Source organism: Zootoca vivipara, chromosome 11, assembly GCF_963506605.1.
Source record: "Zootoca vivipara chromosome 11, rZooViv1.1, whole genome shotgun sequence".
NCBI classification, from domain to species: domain Eukaryota; kingdom Metazoa; phylum Chordata; class Lepidosauria; order Squamata; family Lacertidae; genus Zootoca; species Zootoca vivipara.
Genome location: NC_083286.1, coordinates 20288528 through 20314094, shown reverse-complemented (window position 1 = coordinate 20314094; position 25567 = coordinate 20288528). Strand labels below are relative to the sequence as shown.

Genomic DNA, 25567 nt, shown 5'->3' with positions numbered 1-25567 from the left:
GATAAGTGTAGCAGCTGCCATGCGACAGTTGATGGAGGGAGGAGTCTGGTGCCTTAAGGACATAAGGGTGCTGTTGAATCAGGTCAAAGGCCCATCTAGTCCTGCATCTTTTCACAGTGGCCGGCCAGATGCCTATGAGGCCCACAAGCAGAAGCTGAATGCACCAGTGCTTTTCCCACTCATGATTCCCAGCAACTGGTACCCAGAGCCACTCTAAGCTTATACGCATCCTGCCCTTCTTCCCAAAGGAGCCCAGGGCCCACCCTCCATTAATTTCTCTATAAACTTATTTTAAAGCCATCCAAGTAGGTGGCCATCACTATTTCTTGTGGGAATAAATTCCATAGTCTTAACTATATGTTGTGTCCCTGTCCTGAGCCTTCCAACATTTAACTTCATTAAATAACTCCAGGCTTTATGAGAAAGGGATAAAAAGTTTCTATTTATTTTTTTAACATAATTGTATATACCTCCTCCACCATACTTATCCACCTTTTTGCTAAACTAAAAAGCTCCAGATGTTGTTTACTTACTGCGGAGTTGCTCTAAGTCCTTTATCATTTTGGAGGAGGAGGAGGAGGAGGAGGAGGAAGAGGAAGAGGAAGAGGAAGAGGAAGAGGAAGAGGAAGAGGAAGAGGAAGAGGAAGAAGGAGAAGGAGAAGGAGAAGAAGAAGGAGAAGGAGAAGGAGAAGGAGAAGAAGAAGAAGAAGAAGAAGAAGAAGAAGAAGAAGAAGAAGAAGAAGAAGAAGAATAAGATTGTTTGTGTTTGTTTGCCTGCCACCCAACTGACTGGGTCACCCCAGCCACTCTGGGTGGCTCCCAACAAAAAGTAGTAAAAACACAACACAACATCACATACTAAAAACTTCCCTGAACATGACTGCCTTCAGATGTCTTTTTAAAGGTGTGGTGAGCAGAACTGTGTTGTTGCACCATAGATTTATATAACAGCATTATGATACTGGCAGTTTTATTTTAAATTCCTTTCCTAATAATTCCTAGCATAGAATCTGCCTTTTTCATAGCTGCCGCATACTGGGTTGACATTTTAATCGAGCTTTCCACTTTGACCCAGTTCTGGGCACCACAGTTCAAGGAGGATACTGACAAACTGGAACGTGTCCAAGAGGAGGGCAACCAAAATGGTCAAAGGCCTGGAAACAATGCCTTATGAGGAACGGCTTAGGGAGCTGGGTATGTTTAGCCTGGAGAAGAGAAGGTTAAGGGGTGATAAGATAGCCATGTTCAAATATATGAAAGGATGTCATGTGGAGGAGGGAGAAAGATTGTTTTCTGCTGCTCCAGAGAAGCGGACATGGAGCAATGGATTCAAAATTCAAGAAAGAAGATTCCACCTAAACATTAGGAAGAACTTCCTGACAGTAAGAGCTGTTCGGCAGTGGAATTTGCTACCAAGGAGTGTGGTGGAGTCTCCTTCTTTGGAGGTCTTTAAGCAGAAGCTTGACAGGCATATGTCAAGAATGCTTTGATGGTGTTTCCTGCTTGGCAGGGGGTTGGACTGGATGGCCCTTGTGGTCTCTTCCAACTCTATGATTCTATGATTCTATGACCCAACCGTCTCATTCCTGGTCGTTGCCAGTTCAGACCTCATGAGTGTATATGTGAATTTAATTATTATTCTTTGCTCCAATGTGCATCAATTTATACTTACTTCCAATGAACTGCATTTGCAATTTTAGGTGTTTGCCTGACAACCATGTACAACATCTGGGGTTCCATGTTGAAAGGAAGTCAATATATAAATGTAAGATAATAAGTAAAATAGTATGGGACAAATTTGAATTAGCAACTCAATAATGCAGCAAAAAAGAATTTATAATGTTATTAAATTTATTATAAAACAGTGCATTCATTTCTAGTCACATGCCTAGAACTAAATTGCTGAATACAGATTCCAGGGGGGAAATAAGAAAATTCAAATGAAGTACGAAACAGTGCATTTTTACACATTTAACTAGTAATTTTTGCTGTAATCCACATAAGGATGTTAAATAAAAGATCAAATGTACATGACATAGAATGCAAATTTACATAAATTCATACTCTGTATAAAAACATAATAATAATAAATAATAAAGTATTACAAAAACAATAACAGGAATAGTAAGACAATTAAAAATATTCAGGAAATTTATACATTCTTTTGCGTATCTTCTAATAAAACTGTGCAGCCATCCAGCTATAGTCCTTGTCGCCAGCTTGGGACAGCCCTATAAAGATAAAGAGGGGTAAATATTCTGGGATGAATTACATGAAAACATACAAATAGCTTTTGTTTCCTTACCTGTGCGGAATATGCAGAAGTGGCCCTGAACCTTCTGGTCCAATCTCTTTTGTTCGTTCTTCCCAAACTTTTGTAGGCTTCAACAGCCTACATGGGTCTCGAGTTACATTCATTTCAACCTGTTGACAGTGAAAACTTAAAAACTTAAAAAATCATCCTAAAAGGCAACTGCAAACAGTAGCTATTATGTAGAAGCCAAAATGCAAGCCATCCATTGCTGTTGTTTTGCCTTGGACTCACTTTGTGATTAAAACAAATATTTAATGTGAGTTGTAACATAAATGGAACTAAAGAAGAATCAGCATTTTCAGGGGGGAACCCTCAAGGTTTTCAGTTAAAAATTCAAAGGGGAGAATCCTCCCTGAGTCAGATCAGGGCCATCAAGGCAGGCAAAGTCCTCCACTCTCTACAGCAGATCAGACCACCAATGCCTCCTGATTATACTACCAAAAATGATCCATTCATTCCTATTTCAGCAATGCAAACTACGGGTAGGAAGGGTTCAATATGGGTTAGGATCATTGCTGGAAGAGGAGTGTTAAGGTCCCCAATACCTGGTCCTGATCCAAGTTCAGTCCTCAGCTGCTGCAATTTGCATGTGGTGGTGGTGTGGATGGGAAATTTCAAATGGAGTCAATGGGAGGAGGGAATGGATGGTGTGTGAAGTGTGAACAAATGGATTAGGATGGAGCTGCTTCACAAATTCATGTATTACCTTCTCTCTCAACTTTTCTCTCAATCTTCTTTCTTTTTCTATCTTTTTGTCTTCCTTTGCCTGCTTTTCTTGAATCTTAAACACAAGTTTAGATAAATCCTGAATAAAATACAACGAAAGAAAAAAAATACAATGAAAAAAATCTCTTTAGGACTAATAGTAGTAATTTTCAAGCAAAACAAAGCAACTTCTTATGCAACAGTGTTTAAATAACCAAGATCAACCAACTCTTTTTGAGAGTAACGTTAAGCAAAAGTTAGTACACAAAGCCCTCTGCTAAGTTAACCTTACAAACAATCAGGGTTGGAATTCACACACACACACCCCATCCTTCATACTCTTGCCTGACCTTTCCCGCTTTTGCACTATTTACTCCCCAGAGGACACAGGGAGGGAGTTATTTTCATGTATACAAACTTCCCTCCCCAAGTCCTAGAAGATAATGAATGTCAAGCTGCCTTTAAGCACTGTGCTTTCTCCACAACCTCAATGGGTCACTGTTCCCTTCCAGGCTTAACTCTACGCGCTGGTGCACATCTTTTGGGATCTGCATGGTAGTATCTGCTCAACCAATTTCTCTTTATCATTCTGCCCACATTATATCTACTCTAGAGACTCTTTTCCAGATGTCACAGGCTTTGGAAGTAAGGCGGGTAGAGACAGGAGATCCTTTTTGGTGGTGGAATCTCAGCTGTAGATCTCCCCCCCCCCCCCGGAAGACTTGCCTGGCACCTACTTTGCCATCATTTTAGCACTAGTCAAACAAGCTTTTATTTTTCCACTCTTTTAAACATATCCAACTTTTAGAGTTTTTAGTTATTTTATGCAGTGACCTTTATCTTAAAATATCTGGGTTTTTGTAATGGTTATTTACTTAAAACTATTTCTATTCCCTCTTCAACCAACAAGGCTCCTGGGGCAGCTTACATTAATTAGATCAGTAGGAACAAGAACATACTATTAAGAGAGTAAAACATGCTATTAGAAAAGGTGGCTGTGACGACAGCTCACCATTTTTTCCTCCCCTGCTGCAGGGCAGTTGGTTCTAGTGCAAAGTGCAGCACCTACTTTGGAACTTTATACCTACTGACGTCAGGCAGGCATCTTCACTGACTCTTTTTAGCAGCTGCTTAAAACATTTTTGTTTCAGCTAGCCTATCCAGACATGTAGAAGTTACATGTGTTTTATTTCTTTTAGGTACTGTTGATTTTAATAATCTTTTAAGTATTTTAAGCAACTGTTTTTAATGATAATTTTATTTATTTCATACTTTTGTAAACCACTTAGAGGCTTACTTACAAGCAAATGGTATGTAAACTTTCTGACACAAACAAACCTATACCAACAGCCTCTTTGAGGGATGATGGAGCAAGACTCAGCCAGTGAAACAACAGCAGGAGTAGGATACACATTTGCCTTGCCTGAATCCAATTCTTACCTACCCCAAGCAAAAATACTTTTCTTTTACTGTTTTGTAACTGCCCAATAAGTGCCAATTATCTGAAGGGTGGCAAATACATTTCAGAGATAAAATACAGAAATATTCTCTTTCTCCAACCCACATCAAGGGGAGAGGGAACTATCAGCCAGGACTGTCATCTGGGGAAACCCAGCCAGACGAGTGGGGTATAAATAATATCTATCTATCTATCTATCTATCTATCTATCTATCTATCTATCTATCTCTTCTTCTTCTTCTTCTTCTTCTTCTTCTTCTTCTTCTTCTTCTTCTTCTTCTTCTTCTTCTTCTTCTACTACTACTACTACCTCTCTAACAGAGAAAGTACAGATAACAAACTGGCCACAGTATATTTGCATTTCTTTCTTTCCACTTCCCACTCTTGCAGAGAGAGAGGGCCAATTGGGGCACCTATTTCCAATGCAAAGCTTTGGAATAATTTGTCTCACCCATTGCTTTCCTCTCTGCCCACTTGAAGAATGTTGCCCAGGGAGGAGCCCAGCATGCAGCCTTGAAGGTGGAAGGTGTGTGCTTTGGAAACAGCACATATAGTTAGTCCTTCTCCCTTTTCCAGGAGAAGAGGAGGAGACATGCAGCTCAAAGTATTGGTTCCAGTATTATACAGCAATTGAACACTCACAAGTTTGTCTCAATTCTTACTCACCCTGGGCAAAGAGATAAACCTGTAATAGTAAGCAATGGAACTTGTTGCTGCACCACAGACAGCACCAATTAAATGCAGGTGTAGAGAGCAACATGTATTGCTAAGAAACCTGTCATGCATTTTGATACTGTGTATTTTGGTATCTTTGTTCTGTTTTGCTATACAATGAGGAATCTGAAGTAAATATGCAGGAGATCAATACTCACTCGCTCTTGGAACTTAGGAATTTCTTCTGCAGCAATTCTTCTCTTCTCTTCCCTTTCAGCTTCCTCTCTCTTTTCCTTCTCAAGTCTCAAAAGCTCTTCCTCCTCCTTTTTCTGCCTACTGTAGTCTTCCAACAGCAACTTTATCTGAATTTGCCTCTGACGTTCCTTCTGCTTTTTCTTCTCCTTCTCTTCCTCTTCTTGTAGCTGAGCAGCCTGTTTCATTGCATATTCTGTTGCTTTTTGCCTTTTCCACAATTCAAGTTCCTTCAGTCGTTTTTTCCTTTCCTCTTCAGCTTTTTGCTTCTGGGCTGCTGCGTGCTGTAGTATAGCTGTAGCGAGCCCTTCCTCTGGCTTCTCCTTCTTTTGGGCTAAGATTTTTTCTCTCTCTTGTAGCTTTTTTATCTTCCATTTTTGAATGGACTAGAACAGACCAATTAAAGCAGATGATATTGTCACATTAGTTCCAGCTTTCTGAGGGCTATCAAAGATGAACAATATATTTCAAAATCCTTACTCACTATTAGAAACTCATGTTAATTAGGAACTTGGCTATTTTTCATGTAGAATGAAAAAGTAGGTGTGGTTTCTTAACAGAATTTTATGAGATTTTCCTCAACAAACCACTTAACAATGCTTTGAACCCTCCACATCAAATGCCAATATAGTAAACTTGCAACTTATGCACAATTAACCTGTGCATATTCAGCTTTATGTATGTGGCAAATATTTTTTGAACAAAATTAAAGGGGTGAAAAGGGGACAGGGTTCCAATAAAATGACTTTGGCAATCCCATCTGCCACTGAACTCAATGTGTTCTGACTATATGTAATTTTGGCTTTAGATGCAATTCCCGAAACATAACTCCCGAGTAAGTTGCAAGCTTACTGTGGTATTTACTTAACCAGTCTGTATAAAACCTTGCCATATAAGAGGCAGTTCTGTAACCCACATCACTGTTGTTGTCCTCTTGATTTAAACAGGGCTGAAATAATGTAGCTGGCATTGACTCATTCATGCCTTTGGCATTTAACTTAAGGCAAATTACAGGTTCTGCCCCAACTTCTTTAATGCCTAGTCCAGAGGTTTTCAACCTTTTTGAGTCCACAGCTCCCTTAACCAACTACATTCTTTCTGCAGCCCCCCATGTGGGGCTCAGGAGCCCTGTGATGTTACCCCTTGCCTGCAGAGCTGGCAGCCTCTCATCCTCCCTTGTGGAGGGCTCCCTCAGCCTCCTCTCCTCTCCCTTCTCCTTGTGAGTCCTCCGGGCAGTCACAGTTGCCACCCCGGTCTCTGAGCTGCCCCTCCTGCCCCAAAGAGAGGTGCCTCCTCACACTGCCCCACACAGACCTGGGACTTGTCTGTCTATTCCCAACTGGCTGCCTGGGCTCCCTTACCTGCTTGCTTCCTTGCACCCCCTGGCCAGCCCATTTGCCTGCGGAGCACATTGTAGCCTTGGCTGCTGCAACAAACAGCTGTGCAAGCCTTTGGGAGGCAGAGACACGAGAGGGACAGAGGCCAGTGTTGCCTGTGGCACCTCTGATCATCATTCAAGGCACCCCAGGGTGCCACGACACACTGTTTGAAAACCACTGGCCTAGTCATTGATTCTCCTATGGAAATCTGGGTCAAGCAGACACAATTTGCAAGAGAGAACTTTGGGTGGGAGGAGGTATTTAATCCTTTTAGTTGCCAGTTCTCAAATCAACATCACAATTCCACACACACACAAAATACCCAACTATTTTCCTGCCAGCTAAGGGGAAGCCCCATATTGTGTGAAAATAAGTTTCATCTACCTGCCTAAAGCTTCTCTATGGCAAGCAACTCCCTTCTCACTCAAATCTGCAAAGAAGCAGCAGCAGTTGGGCTTTAACACAAGGTTCAGGCAGAATGAGTAACTCCATACTTATTCCCAAGACACTGTACCTGTTTGGCTTGTTGCTTAAATACCACTGCAATTTAAGAGATTTCAGATTATGCTTGCCAGAACAAAATTCCAGAAAGAAAAGGTATGTGCTAGTACGGCAAAAACTGCCACACCTGTACCCTAAGCTGTTCCCCACGAATTAAAAACAGCCATGTTATGAAGCCTCTATGCAGTGAAGTAATGTACAGAATGACCCTTACTCTGTAAACTGTTCAGGAAATGATCAGGATTACAATTACCCAAAAACCTGGGCATGTAATCCTTTGAGAAAACAATTTTTTTTAGCAATCTTTATTTTTTTTTAATTGACAGAGTAGCTGGGTTCTTTAAAAAATTCTGTTTTCATAAATAATTAAGATTAGGGTCAGTGGCCACTAGGACGAAGTGGCACACCCCTGATCTGACTGGCTCAGACAGATGTTTGGGATATGTTAGTGGAGGGCAATAGCAACTTTCATATTCCACTCAATTTCTAGAGAAGGGGCTGAGGACAAGGGGTGCTAAGGAGAGAACAGAAAAACAGAGTGATGGTAGCTGTGGAGTAGGCACCCACAACCATAAGGTGGGGTAAGTCAAAAGAAGCTAGGAAATGGCTTAGTAGTAGCCACAGTGACAGCAGCTATCTCAGCAGCCCCTACAATAGGCAAGAGGGCAAAGGAAACAGAGAAGGCTGCAGAAAAGGCAGCTCCTAGGATAACAGCAGAAACAGCAGCAGCACCAAGGTGAGGTTCAATGGCTCCACAGGATACAGAAGGATATGGAATCTCCTCATAGCCAACACTCCAATAAACTGAAGCCACAACTGTGTAAGGAAGCAGAGAACAATTCCCATCTGTGGCTAAACATCTCAACAAGGAATAAACTTCAGGTCAATACCAATACAGATGGTGATTAGAGAAACTACTAAGTGTGTGTCTAACGCTGCAAAGTTATGCTCTCTGACAGTACAAAGCTGAGGCATTGAACAATAAAGTTTGCAAGGTGGGAGGAGTGTGGCCCTGTACAAAACCCTATGAAGGAGACGTTTTTCTCTCAAGGGCACAATAATGTTTTCTCCTGGATAAAATGACAGAATACTACCACCTACTGAATATTTTAAAAGTAGCATGTCCTGCTTACCAGCAAAGGAAAAGAAAGCCATAGCAGCAGAACTAGAGATGAAGAAAAGAGGGTGAACTGTATCATCGTTTTTGACACAAAGTTGTAAAAATGGCAAACACCAATTAGCAAAATTATCTCACCTCCTTTTTTTGCGCTTCTAAAATTAGAAATTCTTGATACCATTTCTCATGCTGCAGAATACCCTCCCTTGTTCTGTTAGGAAGATAATCAAGGACTTCATCAATGTACGATGGTTTTCCTTTATGCTTTGTCCACAATTTCAAAAATTCTTGGTGATCATATACATCCCAACCTCCTTGCTTCTCCCCTGTCTGTTGAAGGAATTTTTCAAGCTCAAGCACTCCATGAGGCAGGTGATTTTGTGTCTTTTTATCCTCTACAAGCATGCCTTGTTTGAACATTTTCCCTGTTCCTGTAGTACTTAATGCCCAGAGCTCAATTTTTCTCTCCAACGCATTAATCTCATTAGTAGCTGTCTTCTCCTCTCTCATAAGCTCCTCATATCTGAAATAAGCATAATTAATAAACCATTAACAATTAGCATAATTATTCAACAATCCTAAAGACAAAATAAAAAAATTCCTTCCAGCAGCACCTTAAAGACCAACTAAGTTTTTTATTTTGGTATGAGCTTTCGTGTGCATGCACACCTCTTCAGATACACTGAAATAGAAGTCCCCAGACGCTTATATATAGAGAAAGGGTGAGGAGGGGTATGGGTGATTGACTGACTGATAGCTGTTGACGACTGTAAATGACTGCAAATGGTCTTGCATGAAAAAGCAAGGGGTGAGATGACTGAATTTTTTATTTTTGTTATTTTTCATTTTTCATTTTTATTATTATTTAATTTTTATTATTTAATTTTTAAAACAAATTTATTTTGTTTCGACTACGTCAGACCAACACGGCTACCTACCTGTAACTAATCCTAAAGACAGTAAGATATGGATAACTATGTGACTAGTACCAACCATGCTTGCCCATCCTCCCTGGAAAAATATGTTTGAAACTGAGTAGATTAGCAAAAGTAGTTTTGGAAGGCATGCTGATCAGAGTCAAAAATTCCACTGAGGATGCCTACATTTTTGGATGTGTTCAACATTTGGAGCCTGACAGTGGCAGCAAAATGTTGGAATAGTAAGTTTTCAGACAGTATTTATGCCAAAAGGTCATATAAACACTCTCTTGTCTATGTAAATGTAGGACAGCTTGCATTCCTGAAAATTGGGAAACGACATAGTTTACCTTTTAAAAATCACCAACAATACAATCCTATTCATAGCTATTCAGAAGTCCTATTGAGTTCAAACGAACTTACCCTCAGGTAAGTGTGTATAGGACTGCAGCCTTAAAGTCTTAGGTACTGAACCAAATAATAAACAAACAGTTCTTTTAAAAAAACTATTTATATTCATTTCGACCACCGTTGCCGTGGAAGAGGAGGAGTGGGGTAAGGAGGGTGGCCAGACGGGGACGTGAGGAGGCTGACACTCTGGCACAGGCCATTTCAGAGCCCTACTCCAATCCCCACCGGCTTTACAAGATGGTACCAGGTAAGTCAGAATAATCAGGATCAGTTACGACATCCATGGCATAGATGACAAATGAACCAAAGACTCTTAGGCTGGAATTCTATACCCACTTACCTAGGAGTGAACAGACCATCATCATTGGAACTTACTACTGAGTAGACATGCATATGATTGCATTGCTAGCTCCTATGCCAATTCTGGTGTAAATTATATTGCAAGACATAAAAGCTCCTATAGGTTTAGAAATAACATTCTACAGTATTCTAGTATGGCTTTCTCCAATCTAGTGCCCTCCAGATGTTCTTGAGTAAAGTTCTCATAATACTTCATCATTGGCCATGCTGGCTGAGGCTGATGGGAATTGTAGTCAAAAACATCTAAAGGGCACCAGGTTGGGGAAGGCTCTTCTAGTATAAGAACTACCAGATTTTAAACCAGAGCAATATGATGTACAAGACAAGAAGGCTTTCATGGTAGCTGTGCCCAGACTCTGGAACTCTCTCCAAAATGACTTACACCATGCCCCTTTTTAAGTGGCTTGTTAAAACCATTTTTAAAAAAGGCTTAAATTGCTAAAACCTTCCTTTTAAGGGCCGGATTTCAACCCATAAATGTTAAACTGAACAACTTTTAACTGCTAGAAACTGATTTAGTAGTTACTTTTTATTCTCTGTTCTGCTTCTAGTGTTGTTATATTGCTTTAACTTTGCTATTAACCACCTTAGCTCTATCAAAAACAGTCAGAACAGGCATCCCCAAACTGCGGCCCTCCAGATGTTTTGGCCTACAACTCCCATGATCCCTAGCTAACAGGACCAGTGGTCGGGGAAGATGGGAATTGTAGTCCAAAACATCTGGAGGGATGTTTGGGGATGCCTGAGTCAGAATATGAATGCTTTAAATAAAAATAAAATACATTTGTTGCTGTTCTTCTTTAAAAGTATTTATTGCCATTTCAGCTTCTTCCATCATTTCTCTGAGTCCGTCAACAACTACAAAATAGAGAGAAAGTTATGTTTATATATTAAGATAGAGAGGTTTGCTCACAGCAGATGCTTTAAAAATACGAACACATTGTAAAATAACCAAATTTAAAGAGAAGGGAAATGAGATAAAACCAGGACACTTCTGCTAATGCAAACATCATATCCAAATATCCTTCAACAGCTACCTAGTGAATTTATGCCAGGAATAGATCTATAATAACCCAGTTCTAGTAAGATGGGCGGGGTACAATATATTATTTTTATTATTACATCACAAACGAGTGAGCTTGATCACATAATGAAATGACACTTCCACCTATCACAGCTAAACTGAAATTAACCTTCATTGAATAAAAGCAGGTTGGCAGATCCCTGCTCTTATAAGTTACAGGCCAACACAGAAGAGACCTTCAACATGATATAATGAAGGTCTCATCAGAAATAAGTCTCATTGACTTCCATTAGATTAAGTCTCTAGTATGTGAGCAGAGGACTGCAGACTTTGTAAACTGGGCTGCAACTGTGTTCAGTTTAATCCAATATCAGCCAAGTGCACAATGAAAACCCTTTCAGAGCTAAAACACAAGGAAAGTGTCCATCTGCAACACAATTATTCAAGCAAATTATAAGGATTTTCTGTTTCCTAGAAAAAACATTAGTAATAAGACTTACATTCTGGGGTTGGCTTCACGTGTTTTAATTGTCGCTGGAGTCCTTTAACATTATTATAAATTCTGCCCAAATTTTGTTGGATATTAGCTTCTGTGAAAGCAAAAAAAAAACACACCTTACACCTTCATTTCAAAACATCTTCAGTCCATTCTATGGAAATTCTACTGAAATCAGCATAATGTTTGCTGCCCCAATCCAACAATTCCTTAAGGGTGTAGGTATTCCAATTCACAAATAATAAATTGGATTTTTAAAATAAAATGCTTTTGGAGGAAAATATTTCTAAAGATAGTTTTCTATCTAAGTTACATTATAGTCCAAAGGCTGATCATCAGGAAATAAGGATTTGTTTTAAGTTTTTCATGTGTGCTAAAACTCAGTCTAAGTTTTTTTTAAAAAACAAACAAACAAACGTTTAACCACAAACATGGATACAGATGCTGTATTGTTATTGTTTTAGTTAAATAAATTGTTTAAATTGTTATTAAGGAATGGTTATTTTTCTCCTTCCAATAAAGTACAGCAGAAAAGTTGTCCAAATATAAACAATTAACTTATTAAGCCTCACAATAATTTCATAATTATCTGTCTATGTATTTCTAATAGTATAACCAAATCAGTAATTTTTGATATAACTGTAAAAACTACTCTGAAAATTTGTTATGCCAAAAATGAAACCTTCATCTGGTTGTAAAAATTAAGATTATACCAGCAAGAATGAGTCTTTCTGTAGAAAAAATGATTCAAATCAAGTCTTACTGACTAGTGATTTAAATCGTGATTTAAATCAATTTGATTTACCGGTAAATCAAATCCACCCTGGTTAAAGGTGGGTTCTAGGTCTGAAAATGTTGAAGACTACTGCTCTATCTCATGGCAGAGAGGAGCAAAAAACTCATTCTGATGGTAGTTCTCATGCCTTTTAGGATGCCACTTTGGAGACCTCCCGGTCTTGGCAGGCAGCTTTTCAGGGGGGTGTCATTTGAAGGGAAAGCTTAAGAGCCCAATCTGTGAGTGGAGCAACTGTTGATTCTAGTAAATCTCCCATGGCACCTAATAGGAAGTGCTTCCAAAAATGATCATAGGAAAGTGCTACATTTGGGTATTTTGATGCTGTAACATGTGCATATACCTGTTTTTAAAGCGGGGGGGGGGGGATATTTTATTCTTTAAAAATAAGTTGGGCAAAAATATTTTATACACACTGTGAAAATGCATTTAAAAATCATTTTCATTTGTGTTCATTATAACTGACATTATAATTTAAATAAAATGAGCAGCTACAATACTACAGAGCCTTATTCGCATATGTGCTACCCTCTCCCAAGTTTCATCTTAAGGTTCTTACAAGATGCAAACTCATGGCTTTACCACCCAGCATATTCCTCTCCCCGCTCATTGTTTTGTTTACCATATAGTCTGATTAAGCATTCTGGAATACTTGAAGCTTGCACACTATTTTGTGAGACTTTAGTTAGCCTAATAAAGGTATTACCCTAATATAGATTTTGGAAATTTTAATGGGCCAACACAGCTACCTTTACCTTTTGTGGTGTTTGTGGGGCATAAAATGTAGCAGGAAATTTTTTCAGTTATTATCAAACTGGTAAATGAATAAATATATATAATGAAAACAATATTTTACTTTCTGCTTTCCGGTTCTTAGTCAGTTTATGTTCCAGTTCTTCCAATGTGTTATATTCCATCCTGAAGTCATTCTTCTTGTTGAAGAGAATGATATTTTTATCCTTTTCAATGCTCAGAAGTCTAGGGACAAAGTTTGGTTTAAAATGCATATTTGACAAATAACAGAATATACATTGGTACCAATTAAATCAAAAATAAAAAGTTTTGACCAGTTAAGTCTCCATGCAATACAAAAAAATACACTACTCATATTTTTCAGTTAAAATGCATCCACCCAAGCAAACCAAATACAATAAATCTTTTAATTAGTCTATAGTTTGAACCTGTAAATTATTCTAGTAATAAGTAAAAAATGAATCAATAAATAGTCTTAAACCACATCACTTTCAGAAAAATATAAAAGAATAATTTCCATAAAAACACACCTCATTTAAGGGCAAACTAGGCATGACCAGGAGATCTGTGATCAAGACTGTTCACTTAAAGAAAACTATTTCATTAAAATAACCCCCTGAAAAGTAGCATTGTATACACATATCCTGCCACTTTTTCCTGATTAAAATGCTGCTCAAGCCAAATGCCCTGCAGCGTAAAACATGTAAGTACCACAAAGGCAATACTCTCCAGTGTATGTCTTTAGGAATGCTAATTAATAATAAATTGGATGTTGATCAAAGCCTTCCTACAAATCAAATTTCATAAGGGTTATCTTAGGGACAAGTCTATTGTAACATAAAATTCAGCAGTCACATAATAAAGGAGAAATTTTGCTCCTTTTAAACTAATCATACTGAGTGGAAATGTTATGATTTAAGAACTTTTTCTTATTTGATTGGGCTTTGCTAATAGCTACAATCCTATGCACATTTACTAGTGTGTTATACAGTAGGGCTTGTTTCTGGGTAAACATGCATAGGATTGGGCTGCACATGTTTGTACTATATGAACTCTATAGGAGGGGGTCATCAAAATGATCCAAAAGTCTCCTTTTTAAAGCTGAACAAAGATTATACTTCCTTTAAAGATTATTATAACCATCTGTATTAAACAAGAATATTGATCTATATGAGTTCCAAGGCACCACCCTGTTATAATTTCTGATAAAAAAATAACTGCTTCTTTGTAATTTTGAACTATGTTTCTTACAACAATAGAAAATATATACTTACTCTTTTTTTAGTTTGTCCCCTTCTCTTATGAATTCAGCTTTCTTGAGCTGATCAGCTTTCATCTTGCTGTTCTGAAATTTTGTTGAAAAACAAATGAATTACTGAAAAAACCGTGATTCTACCCAAAACATGAGAAGAAATGCTTTAATCAGAAACAACTGTGGGGGGGGGGGTATTTAAAGGGTGCTTAAAAAAAGATGACTGCCTGATTCAGTCGTCTTTCACCTGAATCTTTGTCAGTTTAATTACACCACTAATGCCAAATCAAATAAGGGAATTTAAATTCCACATTAAAACATTCTAACACATTATCTCATCACAATATGTATCTACAAGATCCTTACAGACCTAGCTGTCAACTTTTCCCCCTTTTTAAGGGAAATTCCCTTATTCCGAATAGGATTCCTCGGGAGAAAAGGGAAAAGTTGACAGCTATGTACAGAGCAAGATTCACTACTTTACTGTGGCATTTGGTGGCAAACTCAGAGCACACCAAAACTTTCACGCACATAATACTGCCTGTACACAAGGGCCATAAGGTGGGCGCGTGCGGATCCGCCGCCTTCCCAGTATCCAGATCCCCGCTGCTTCATGACTGAGCCGGTCCTGAGGGATCCGGGTCCCTTTATTTGCGGGAAGAATAGACGCATAAATCGAGGCCCAAACCGCCTAGAGAGCAACGGTGGTAGTTTTCAGACAGGTGTATGAAACCAGCGAGGTCCCGTGTAACCCTCGATCTCCGCCTTTCCTCCCCGGAGAACCTCATTCAGGAACCCACAGAGAAGAAGCACGATATAGTTTGAGGGTGATGGGGAGAATTTACCTGGTCGCTCCTGGTTACCGCCGCAGGTGCTACCGTTGCTAGGGCGGCCATGTTGGAAGCCCTCAAACAGGGCGGGGCTGCATTGTTGACCTATCACCGTTGCCTATGAACCACGTGAGTCCCGTGACTCGACGACGTCACATTGGGGCGGGGCTAAGCAGCGCTATTCCCGCATAGAAGAAGATAGAGCGCCAGTTTCTCCCTCAGTGGAAGTTTCTTTTCGTTGCTGCTTCCGCGGTGGTTGCCTCTGCATAGGAATCGATGGAGAAAACCCCGCATTTCATTTATTCCCTTCTTACATTTCTGTCCCGCCCTGGCTCCCAAAGAAGCCCAAGGCGGCAAACAGCTAAACAAGGCAATTAAAAAAGCATATTTAGCAACATTAGGGACATCTAAAAACAATTCTGAAAAACAGTAACATGCTCTCATGGGTGATAATTTCAAGGTTGCCAGGATTTTGACACACCTGTATTGGACAACAGCGTTCCATGCCACTGTGACGGCCACAGCAGCACACAGTACAGAATCAAAATCGCACAGCTGAAAGGGTCATCTATCCCAAAGCAGACTTCAGAGGATAGATATTTAGGATTGCATTTATTCTTTAAGGCAATTCTAGACACGGGTCGAAGCGGTTTCCCACTTGCTTCGTACCTTTCCTGGGGAAAACCCGCTATTTAGTGCTAAATTGGAGCAAATGTCAATCTGGAGAAAATCTGAATTTCTATTTGCTCCAATTAAGCACCAAAGAGCGGTTTTCGGGGGGGGGCAGTGGGAAGAGAGGAGGTGTAAGTGAGCCCTATGCAGGATATGCATTGAGCATCCGTGTGGTGAGACATCCCTCCCACCACCCAACACTCCTAGCATACCATCCAAGTTTCTCAGACCCAATACTGGGATGCGCTGCCTGGTGAGTCGCATGACCCGCGCTTCACTCTCCTCCAAATAAAGCACATTTTCGGGGCGAGAGTGCAGCACCCAAAATGACCACCGCAACCTCACGCGAAAAACCCCGGGGTGTCCTGTTTTTTTCTGGGCCGCTTGGCAGGTATGCCTTGGCGTGAACACAAACAGAAATGAATCTGGCACTAATGAAGCTACGATGATGCGAAGAGCTGGGAGGAAAGCTCTGTGGAATCCACGGATTAAAGAACTTTACTGATCTCTAAACTGGTAATGTGAACACTCCCTATCCCTAAGAAGCAAATTCATAAATGCAGACGTTACCCCTAGAGGAGTGGATGTGACACATACTGGCTACTCATTAATTTTGACCTGGAAATTCTACTGCTAAAACTCAGACTGGCTGTCATTGCTTGGCAGCATTAATTTTTCCTTCCTCCTTTGCTGCGTTTGTATGTTTGTCTTGAGACAGCAGGTGGCTGCAGGTGAATTTACGGTACAGAATTGGGTATTCTGCATCAAGCTTATTAAATCTTTTTCAAGAACCATGAACCATAACAGAAATACCGGTAATTTACAGTCAAACTCTGGAAACAGATAAATCAGTGACTGAACCTGCTCTTCTCAATTGCCTTCACATTTAAATGTCACAAGACTTTTATTTATTTTATTTTATTTCATAAAATTTATACACCACTTGATTGTAAAAAAAAAAAATCTCAAAGCGTTTTCAAAAAGATAAAACAATCATACTGAGGAAAAATTCACAGCTCTACTTTAAATCATTAAAAAATTTCCTCTGCTTTCTAAGCATCTGGCTTGTCTAAACAAGAATGTTTTTAGTAGACACCAAAAAGATTACAGTGAAGGTGTCTGTGCAACTTTTTCTGAATGCTGTATGGAAAAGGGCATGAATCTGACCTTGGAGAGTTTGTAAGTAAACTCTGTCTACAGTAAGGGAAGCAGAAATTTTGGAACTCACAAGGGTATATTTAAATGTCTCACAGCCTATGTTTCCATGTTTATTTTGTTGCATACCGGTATTCTGTAATTTTGAATCTCTGCTTCTGTTCTTTCACCTTCTCTCACCAAACCTGGATCTTGGCATCTAGGGAATTCTCCTTTATACGAATATTTTTTCCCTGCCACCAACACTTTCTGCATTCACTTGTTCATGAGTTATTTCATGTTCACATTTAATCAGCTACAATGGTTCAAAGAGAAGAGAGTGAGAAGAGGAAGAAAACAAACTTGTACTTCCTCCCTCATAGGACTCTACCAATTACTTTTCTATGGTCTGAGTCAGCCTTTTAGCAAATACAGCTCCATGGACCCCTTTCATATATTAATAATAATAATAATAATAATAATAATAATAATAATAATAATAATATATTATTTATACCCCGCCCATCTGACTGGGTTTCCCCAGCAACTCTGGGCGGCTTCCAACAGAAAAATAAAACACAGTAATCTTTTAAACATTAAAGGCCTCCCTGAACAGGGCTGCCTTCAGATGTCTTCTAAAAGTCTGGTAGTTGTTTTCATCTTTGACATCTGTTGGGAGGGCGTTCCACAGGGCAGGCGCCACCACCGAGAAGGCCCTCTGCCTAGTTCCCTGCAACTTGGCTTCTCGCAACGAGGGAACCGCTAGAAGGCCCTCGGTGCTGGACCTCAGTGTCCGGGCAGAATGATGGAGGTGGAGACGCTCCTTCGGGTATACTGGACCGAGGCCATTTAGGGCTTTAAAGGTCAGCACCAACACTTTGAATTGTGCTCGGAAACGTACTGGGAGCCAATGTAGATATTTCAAGACCGGTGTTATGTGGTCTTGGCGGCCGCTCCCAGTCACCAGTCTACCTGCCGCATTCCGGATTAGTTGTAGTTTCCGAGTCACCTTCAAAGGTAGCCCCATGTAGAGCGCATTGCAGTAGTTCAAGCGGGAGATAACTAGAGCATGCACTACTCTGGTGAGACAGTCTGCGGGCAGGTAGGGTCTCAGCCTGTGTACCAGATGGAGCTGATAGACAGCTGCCCTGGACACAGAATTGACCTGCGCCTCCATGGACAGCTGTGAGTCCAAAATGACTCCCAGGCTGCGCACCTGGTCCTTCAGGGGCACAGTTACCCCATTCAGAACCAGGGAATCCTCCACACCTGCCCGCCTCCTGTCCCCCACAGTACTTCTGTCTTGTCAGGATTCAACCTCAATCTGTTAGCCACCATCCATCCTCCAACCACCTCCAGGCACTCACACAGGACCTTCACTGCCTTCACTGGTTCTGATTTGAAAGAGAGGTAGAGCTAGTTATGTTCTGGCTGCAAAATCTTCCATACTAACATGGGCCTGAAACACAAACAAGCTCCAGATTCTCTGCACTTCTTTGTATTATTGGGATCTGTGGCTGATACTCAACTATTTGAAATGAAAGTGAGTGGAAATGTCTTTGCACATCAACTGGCTACATCTTGGCCACACAATGTTGTCAGAAGGTCAGTGGAATGACTAGCCGAATGTACTTTTGTTTATGAAAAAGAACAGCCTGTAATTAACGTGTTGTATTTCACCTAATTTGCTGTACTGAGCCACCAGCATCATTAATATGAAGGTGCACAGGGCACAGAGGCCAGAGAACAGTGATAAAAGAGGACAGGAGGGAACAAATCTTCCTGCTGTGGATTAAAATCATGGATTAAAATCAAACTCGTAGAGCATCATCAACCAAACTTTCTGCAGAAGATATCAAAGAGAGACCCTACATGATGAAAATCACTTTACAGGCTGGTGTTTTTTTCCAGCTGCAGGACACAAAAAATATTCATAGGTGCAAAACAAAATGGTCTATTCTAATGACATTTTATTGTCTAATAAAGTGTTTTCAGAGTGGCTTCCTGCTGTATTTTTCCTTTTTTGTTTGTGTGGCTGCAATTATGTTGGATTCTTTTGTGTTGATGGTTGTTTTTTAAAATGTATTCTACTTTGAATAGGGATTAGCAAGTAGTGGGAAGAATTCTAAAGCCTGAAAATAGTCATCAAAGCACATTAAAGAGAATTGTTCTTATTGAATTTACTTCATGGAGTAGATTGAAAATATCTCTTTGTTCTGCCACTGCAGGGTTGTTTAATCCTTTGTCTCAAGTTGCAATGCTGTAATGCCAGGGGAACATGTGCCCTCTGATGCAGATTTTGCTTTGCTTTTTTATTGAGTCATCACCAACCATTCTGTTCTAAGATTACTGTTGCTGCAGGGATTTTCAAACTTTTTCATACTCAATATCACCATGTTAAAAAAGTAAATAAATCTCCAATTGTACCAAAACCAAAACAATTACATGAAAGCAAAGCATACACAATTACTAAGTTTTACAGTGAAATCTTTACAGTACATGTCTACTCAAAAGTAAAATTTGATGAGTTCACTGGGACTTACTCACAGGTAAATGTGTATAGAATGGCAGCCGAAGTTGCCTAGATGACTAGACAAAATCCTTTTATGGACACCTTATGAGGATACATCTCCCTCTTATAAGCCACTTTATAGTAGTATTGGTCTGATAAGGATGTAGGTGCAAATTGTCACATTGGTGATAATTTTAAGTGATGCTTCAAACAATTATCTTGCCACAGGAAGGTAGCCGTGTTGGTCTGAGTCGAAACAAAATTAAAAAATTCCTTCAGTAGCACCTTAAAGACCAACTAAGTTTTTTATTTTGGTATGAGCTTTCGTGTGCATGTGTATCTGAAGAAGTGTGCTCATACCAAAATAAAAACTTAGTTGGTCTTTAAGGTGCTACTGAAGGAATTTTTTAATTATCTTGCAGGTTAAGGTAAGTAGCCGTGTTGGTCTGCCATCGAAACAAAATAAAAATAAAATAGAAAAATTCCTTCCAGTAGCACCTTAGAGACCAATTAAGTTTGTTATTAGTATGAGCTTTCGTGTGCATGCACGCTTTTTCACTGAAACAGAAGTCACCAGACCTTTATACAGTATATAGAGAGAAGGTGGGGAGGGATATTGCTCAGTAGGGTGGTGGGAATGGGTGATTGGCTGATAGGTGTGGTAAACCTGCTGATGACTGTTAACAACTGCAATTGGTCTTACAGGAAAAACCAAGGGGTGAGATGGCTAAAAATAGAATGATCTTGCCAGTTGTGCTTCTTTCCTCCTCCCCAAAATCCTTTCAGGGGCGTCGCAATAGGGGGGCGGGGCACCCTGGGCTGCACTCTGCGGGGGGCAGCGCGGTGCCCCCTCGCCACCTCCACCGACGGCTGCCGCTACCGTGGCGGAGGCAAGACCGCCATCGTGGAGGCTCCGTAGCTCGCTTTGTGCTTCTTCCTGCTCAGGCGGAGCGGTGAGGGGTGTCAGCAAGCTACGGAGCGGGTTGCCAACGGGGCTGTTCTAGCATTGGGATCCTCGGATCCGGGCGCTGGAGCACCGCCCCCGACCCCCCTGCTCTGTAGTGCGATGTGTGCGTCGTGACGCATGCGTGCGACGGGGTGCCCTCGTGTTTGCCGCCCTGGGCAGCCAGAAGGCTAGCGACGTCGCTGCACACTTTACTTTCTTTTCTGCTTTCTCCCCACCCCTTCATTAAATACTCAAGGGCAAATTTAGTCATCAGACAAATAATCATTTGTACATGTGAGTTGCAGGGGAACCAACTGCTCCCCCTTCTCAAGGAAGGGACCTTAAGGGTCATCTAGTTCAACCCCCTGTAATGTAGGAATTTCAGCTAATACATCCATGACAGATGGCCAGCCAACCTCTGCTTAAAAACATCCAAGGAAGGAGAGCCCAGCCCACCACCTTCCGAGGGTGTTCATTCCATTGTCAAACAGCTCTATCCATCAGAAAGTCGGAATCTTCTTTCTTATAACTTGAAGTCGTTGGTTCAGGTCCTCCCCTCCAGAACAGGAGAAAACAAGTTTGCTCCATCTTCCATGTGACAGCCCCTTAGATATTTGAAGATGGTTATCATTATCTCCTCTTTTCCTGGCTAAACATACCCAACTCCCTCAACTCTTCCTCATAAGGCTTGATTTCCAGACCCTTGATCATCTTGGTTGCCCTCCTCTGCACATGTTACAGCTTGTCTATTGTTGTTGTTTAGTCGTTTAGTCGTGTCCGACTCTTCGTGACCCCATGGACCATAGCACGCCAGGCACTCCTGTCTTGCACTGCTTCCCGCAGTTTGGTCAAACTCATGTTCGTAGCTTCGAGAACACTGTCCAACCATCTTGTCCTCTGTCGTCCCCTTCTCCTAGTGCCCTCAATCTTTCCCAACATCAGGGTCTTTTCCAAGGATTCTTCTCTTCTCATGAGGTGGCCAAAGTATTGGAGCCTCAGCTTCATGATCTGTCCTTCCAGGGAGCACTCAGGGCTGATTTCCTTCAGAATGGATAGGTTTGATCTTCTTGCAATGGCAGTCCATGGGACTCTCAAGAGTCTCCTCCAGCACCACAATTCAAAAGCATCAATTCTTCGGCGATCAGCCTTCTTTATGGTCCAGCTCTCACTTCCATACATCACTACTGGGAAAACCATAGCTTTAACTATACGGACCTTTGTCGGCAAGGTGATGTCTCTGCTTTTTAAGATGCTGTCTAGGTTTGTCATTGCTTTTCTCCCAAGAAGCAGGCGTCTTTTAATTTCGTGACTGCTGTCACCATCTGCAGTGATCAAGGAGCCCAAGAAAGTAAAATCTCTCACTGCCTCCATTTCTTCCCCTTCTATTTGCCAGGAGGTGATGGGACCAGTGGCCATGATCTTGGTTTTTTTGATGTTGAGCTTCAGACCATATTTTGCGCTCTCCTCTTTCACCCTCATTAAAAGGTTCTTTAATTCCTCCTCGCTTTCTGCCATCAAGGTTGTGTCATCTGCATATCTGAGGTGGTTGATATTTCTTCCAGCAATCTTAATTCCGGCTTGGGATTCATCTAGTCCAGCCTTTCGCATGATGAATTCTGCATATAAGTTAAAGAAGCAGGGAGACAATATACAACCTTGTCGTACTCCTTTCCCAATTTTGAACCAATCAGTTGTTCCATATCCAGTTCTAACTGTAGCTTCTTGTCCCACATAGAGATTTCTCAGGAGACAGATGAGGTGATCAGGCACTCCCATTTCTTTAAGAACTTGCCATAGTTTGCTGTGGCCGACACAGTCAAAGGCTTTTGCATAGTCAATGAAGCAGAAGTAGACGTTTTTCTGGAACTCTCTAGCTTTCTCCATAATCCAGCGCATGTTTGCTATTTGGTCTCTGGTTCCTCTGCCCTTTCGAAATCCAGCTTGCACTTCTGGGAGTTCTCGGTCCACATACTGCCTAAGCCTGCCTTGTAGAATTTTAAGCATAACCTTGCTAGCGTGTGAAATGAGCGCAATTGTGCGGTAGTTGGAGCATTCTTTGGCACTGCCCTTCTTTGGAATTGGGATGTAGACTGATCTTCTCCAATCCTCTGGCCATTGCTGAGTTTTCCAAACTTGCTGGCATATTGGGTGTAGCACCTTAACAGCATCATCTTTTAAAATTTTAAACAGTTCAGCTGGAATATCATCACTTCCACTGGCCTTGTTATTAGCAGTGCTTTCTAAGGCCCATTTGACTTCACTCTCCAAGATGTCTGGCTCAAGGTCAGCAACCACACTACCTTGTCTATTATTATCCTTAAATTGTGGTGCCCAGAATTGGACACAATACTCTGGGTATGGTCTGACCAAGGAGGAATAGAGCAGAACTATTACTTTTTTCCTTGATCAGGACACCGTACTTAATGTCCTATTTGAGGAAAGCATCGCATTTCCCTACATATTTTGCTCTGGGTGCAGGGTTTTGTGAGCCTGCAAATTCAGTGTATACGACATCCATAAGCCACATAGGCACCGTGATGATTTCTGCCAGTCCAAATCAGTCATTAGAAGGGAGAGAATGGACCGTGAACATAGAGTCAACCCTTCTCTTAGCTGGGAAATCTCTTTCTAGATAGATATGCTTTCTCCATGAGTGACAATAGTATGCATGGAAGATGGCAGAAAGATGTCTGGATTCAATGCAATGTAGATAACATGACACATTTATCAGCCTAAGCTACCCAGAAAGTCATTAGCAGAACTGTGATAGAAACTTTCAGTGGAGAGATATTTCCTTACCAGTATAGTCATTTAAACAGATGTGCATGGAAGAGCTTTCTTAGTTCACAGTGGGCCTTACAAGATGTGCAATTAATTATATCTATTCATTCACCGGCAAATGTCTTTAACAGAAACATAGTCGATTCTGTCTTACCATCTTGAGTCTAATACAATTTTATTCCTTCAACCCTTTGATTCCTCTATCGATATTCTTTTCAGTTACATCATTAGGCATCTAAACAGATTACCGTCTAGATATTGTGTATGATGTCCAAGGAAAATAAAGGAGGACATCTATGTTTACAAATACACATGGAGTGTATTATTACATTTCTTTAACATTCCTTTTTAAATTGGTGGCTTTTAGCTCTATCCCTCTTTTATCTAATCTGTGTCTAACTCCTTGGAACAGAATCACCTGGAAAATATTTTTATTTTATTCTTAAAAACCCTCTTTGAAAGTTGTTATTTTGTGTAACAGTTTTTATTACACTCTTTTCAATGGGAATGCATCCTGCTTGGCCTCCCCCAACCTGATGCCTTCCTGCTGTTTTGGACTGCAATTCCCATCAACACCTGATCGGATTCCCCATTGGCTAGAGTTTATGGGAATTGTAGTCCATAAGAGCTGTAGTCAGGGATGACTGATGCAAATGCTCAATTTGCCATTCAGTCCTAGTGCCCTTTCAAAAGGATGCAACTTGACTTTTAGAAGACATCTGAAAGCAGCTCTGTTTAGGGAAGCTTTTAATATTTGTTATAGAATCATAGAATTGTAGAGTTAGAAGAGACCACAAGGGCCATCCAGTCCAACCCCCTGCCGAGCAGGAAACACCATCAAAGCATTCTTGACATATGCCTGTCAAGCCTCTGCTTAAAGACCTCCAAAGAAGGAGACTCCACCACACTCCTTGGTAGCAAATTCCACTGCCGAACAGCTCTTACTGTCAGGAAGTTCTTTCTTTTTTTTTTTAAACATAATTTTTATTGATTTTTACAAATTACAAAAGATGGTACATACATAAACACCTTTTCCACCTTCTTCCCACCCCCCTCCATGGGTCCTCCCCTGCCACAGAAGTATCCCACGCAGGTGATCAGTCAGAAGTGGTCCATTTTATGATTGGGTTTCTGTCCTCCTCCCCCTCCCCTGCCCCCCAAGCCCCCCCTGCCACCAGGGAGCTCCAGTGAACCAGGGCAGTACGCAGGAGTTCATCCATCCAACCATCTATTGTCATACCAAAAAAAAAGAAAATACAAAAAGAGAAAAAGAGAAAAAAGAGAAGAAGAAAAAAAAAGACAAAAAGGAAAAAAGACAAAAAAAATTCATCATAATTGTTAAATTCATAATTGTTAAACCATATTTTGTGGGCTTCCCCACCCTCCCACCCTTCCCCGGTTTTCCTCCCTTATTTATCATCTTCAACAGTTTCATAGTTCATATTTTATAACATACACCTTTATATCTTGTACCACTTTTAAACTAACTATTATCATTTTCGCCTATTGTCCAATCACTGAGAAATCAAACTCCCATTTTTTCTTCCCGTGCCTAATTTTTACCCCTCTATAGGCCTCCATATTTTCACCTTTTTCCAGAATCAATTCACTTTTTAAACCTATAACTATTCCCAAACTAACCTTACACCCCCCGAGTACCGGCTCCACCCCACCAATCCAGCAAGTTCCATAGTCAGCAGTCCAGTTATAGTCCTATTAACCCATCCTTACAATCACCACTTCACTTTCCCTTCACCCCACCCCCTGTTTGCAGTCTTTTGCCATCCAGGCCTCCATATCAGACCCCTGAGCTTCTTCTCTTCTCTACTTAATTTTTCCTTCTTCCCTGTGGTCATTCTGGAGTTCCAGTAAGTCCAGTCGTGCCCCCCTCGAAGGGGAGGCACTCCATCCAACTTTTTGTAGAGTAAAATCATCATTTTTTTCGTGATGGGCTTCATTTTGTGTTAAATCATCACAGTCCTCCTCATTGTCATTCTCACATTCATCTTCTTCAGTTTCAAAAGCTTCATCTTCTAGGAAATCATATTCTGTCATCACAATCTGGAATTGTTGCTGTAACACTTGCCGTTGTGTCTCCTCTTGACATAGTTCTATTCTTGCTTCCCACATTAAGGTCAAAACAGTCCGCTGAAACTCAGGCGGGTACCTTTTTGTTGACATAGTTCAGTCCTGTCAAGGTCAAAACTTGTCACATGGGGTGGAATATGATCGCAGTCTATTTTCTCGACTCCATTTTAACAAGCTGGCTGCATTCTTAAAAATAAAGTTCGAACTCACATTTCAA

General features: G+C 40.7%; 1 protein-coding gene across 1 annotated transcript; it reads right to left on the bottom strand.

Annotated features, from left to right (window-relative positions):
- Positions 1-1754: 1754 nt before the first annotated feature.
- CCDC112 (coiled-coil domain containing 112) lies at positions 1755-15322 on the bottom strand. Its single transcript, XM_035100267.2, has 10 exons — positions 15233-15322; positions 14410-14480; positions 13239-13360; positions 11594-11683; positions 10852-10927; positions 8520-8904; positions 5351-5770; positions 3021-3119; positions 2306-2424; positions 1755-2231 (listed from the first exon to the last, which is right to left on the bottom strand). The coding sequence occupies exons 1-10, from the start codon at positions 15281-15283 to the stop codon at positions 2201-2203; spliced, it is 1464 nt and encodes a 487-aa protein (XP_034956158.2). The 5' UTR covers positions 15284-15322; the 3' UTR covers positions 1755-2200.
- Positions 15323-25567: the final 10245 nt, after the last annotated feature.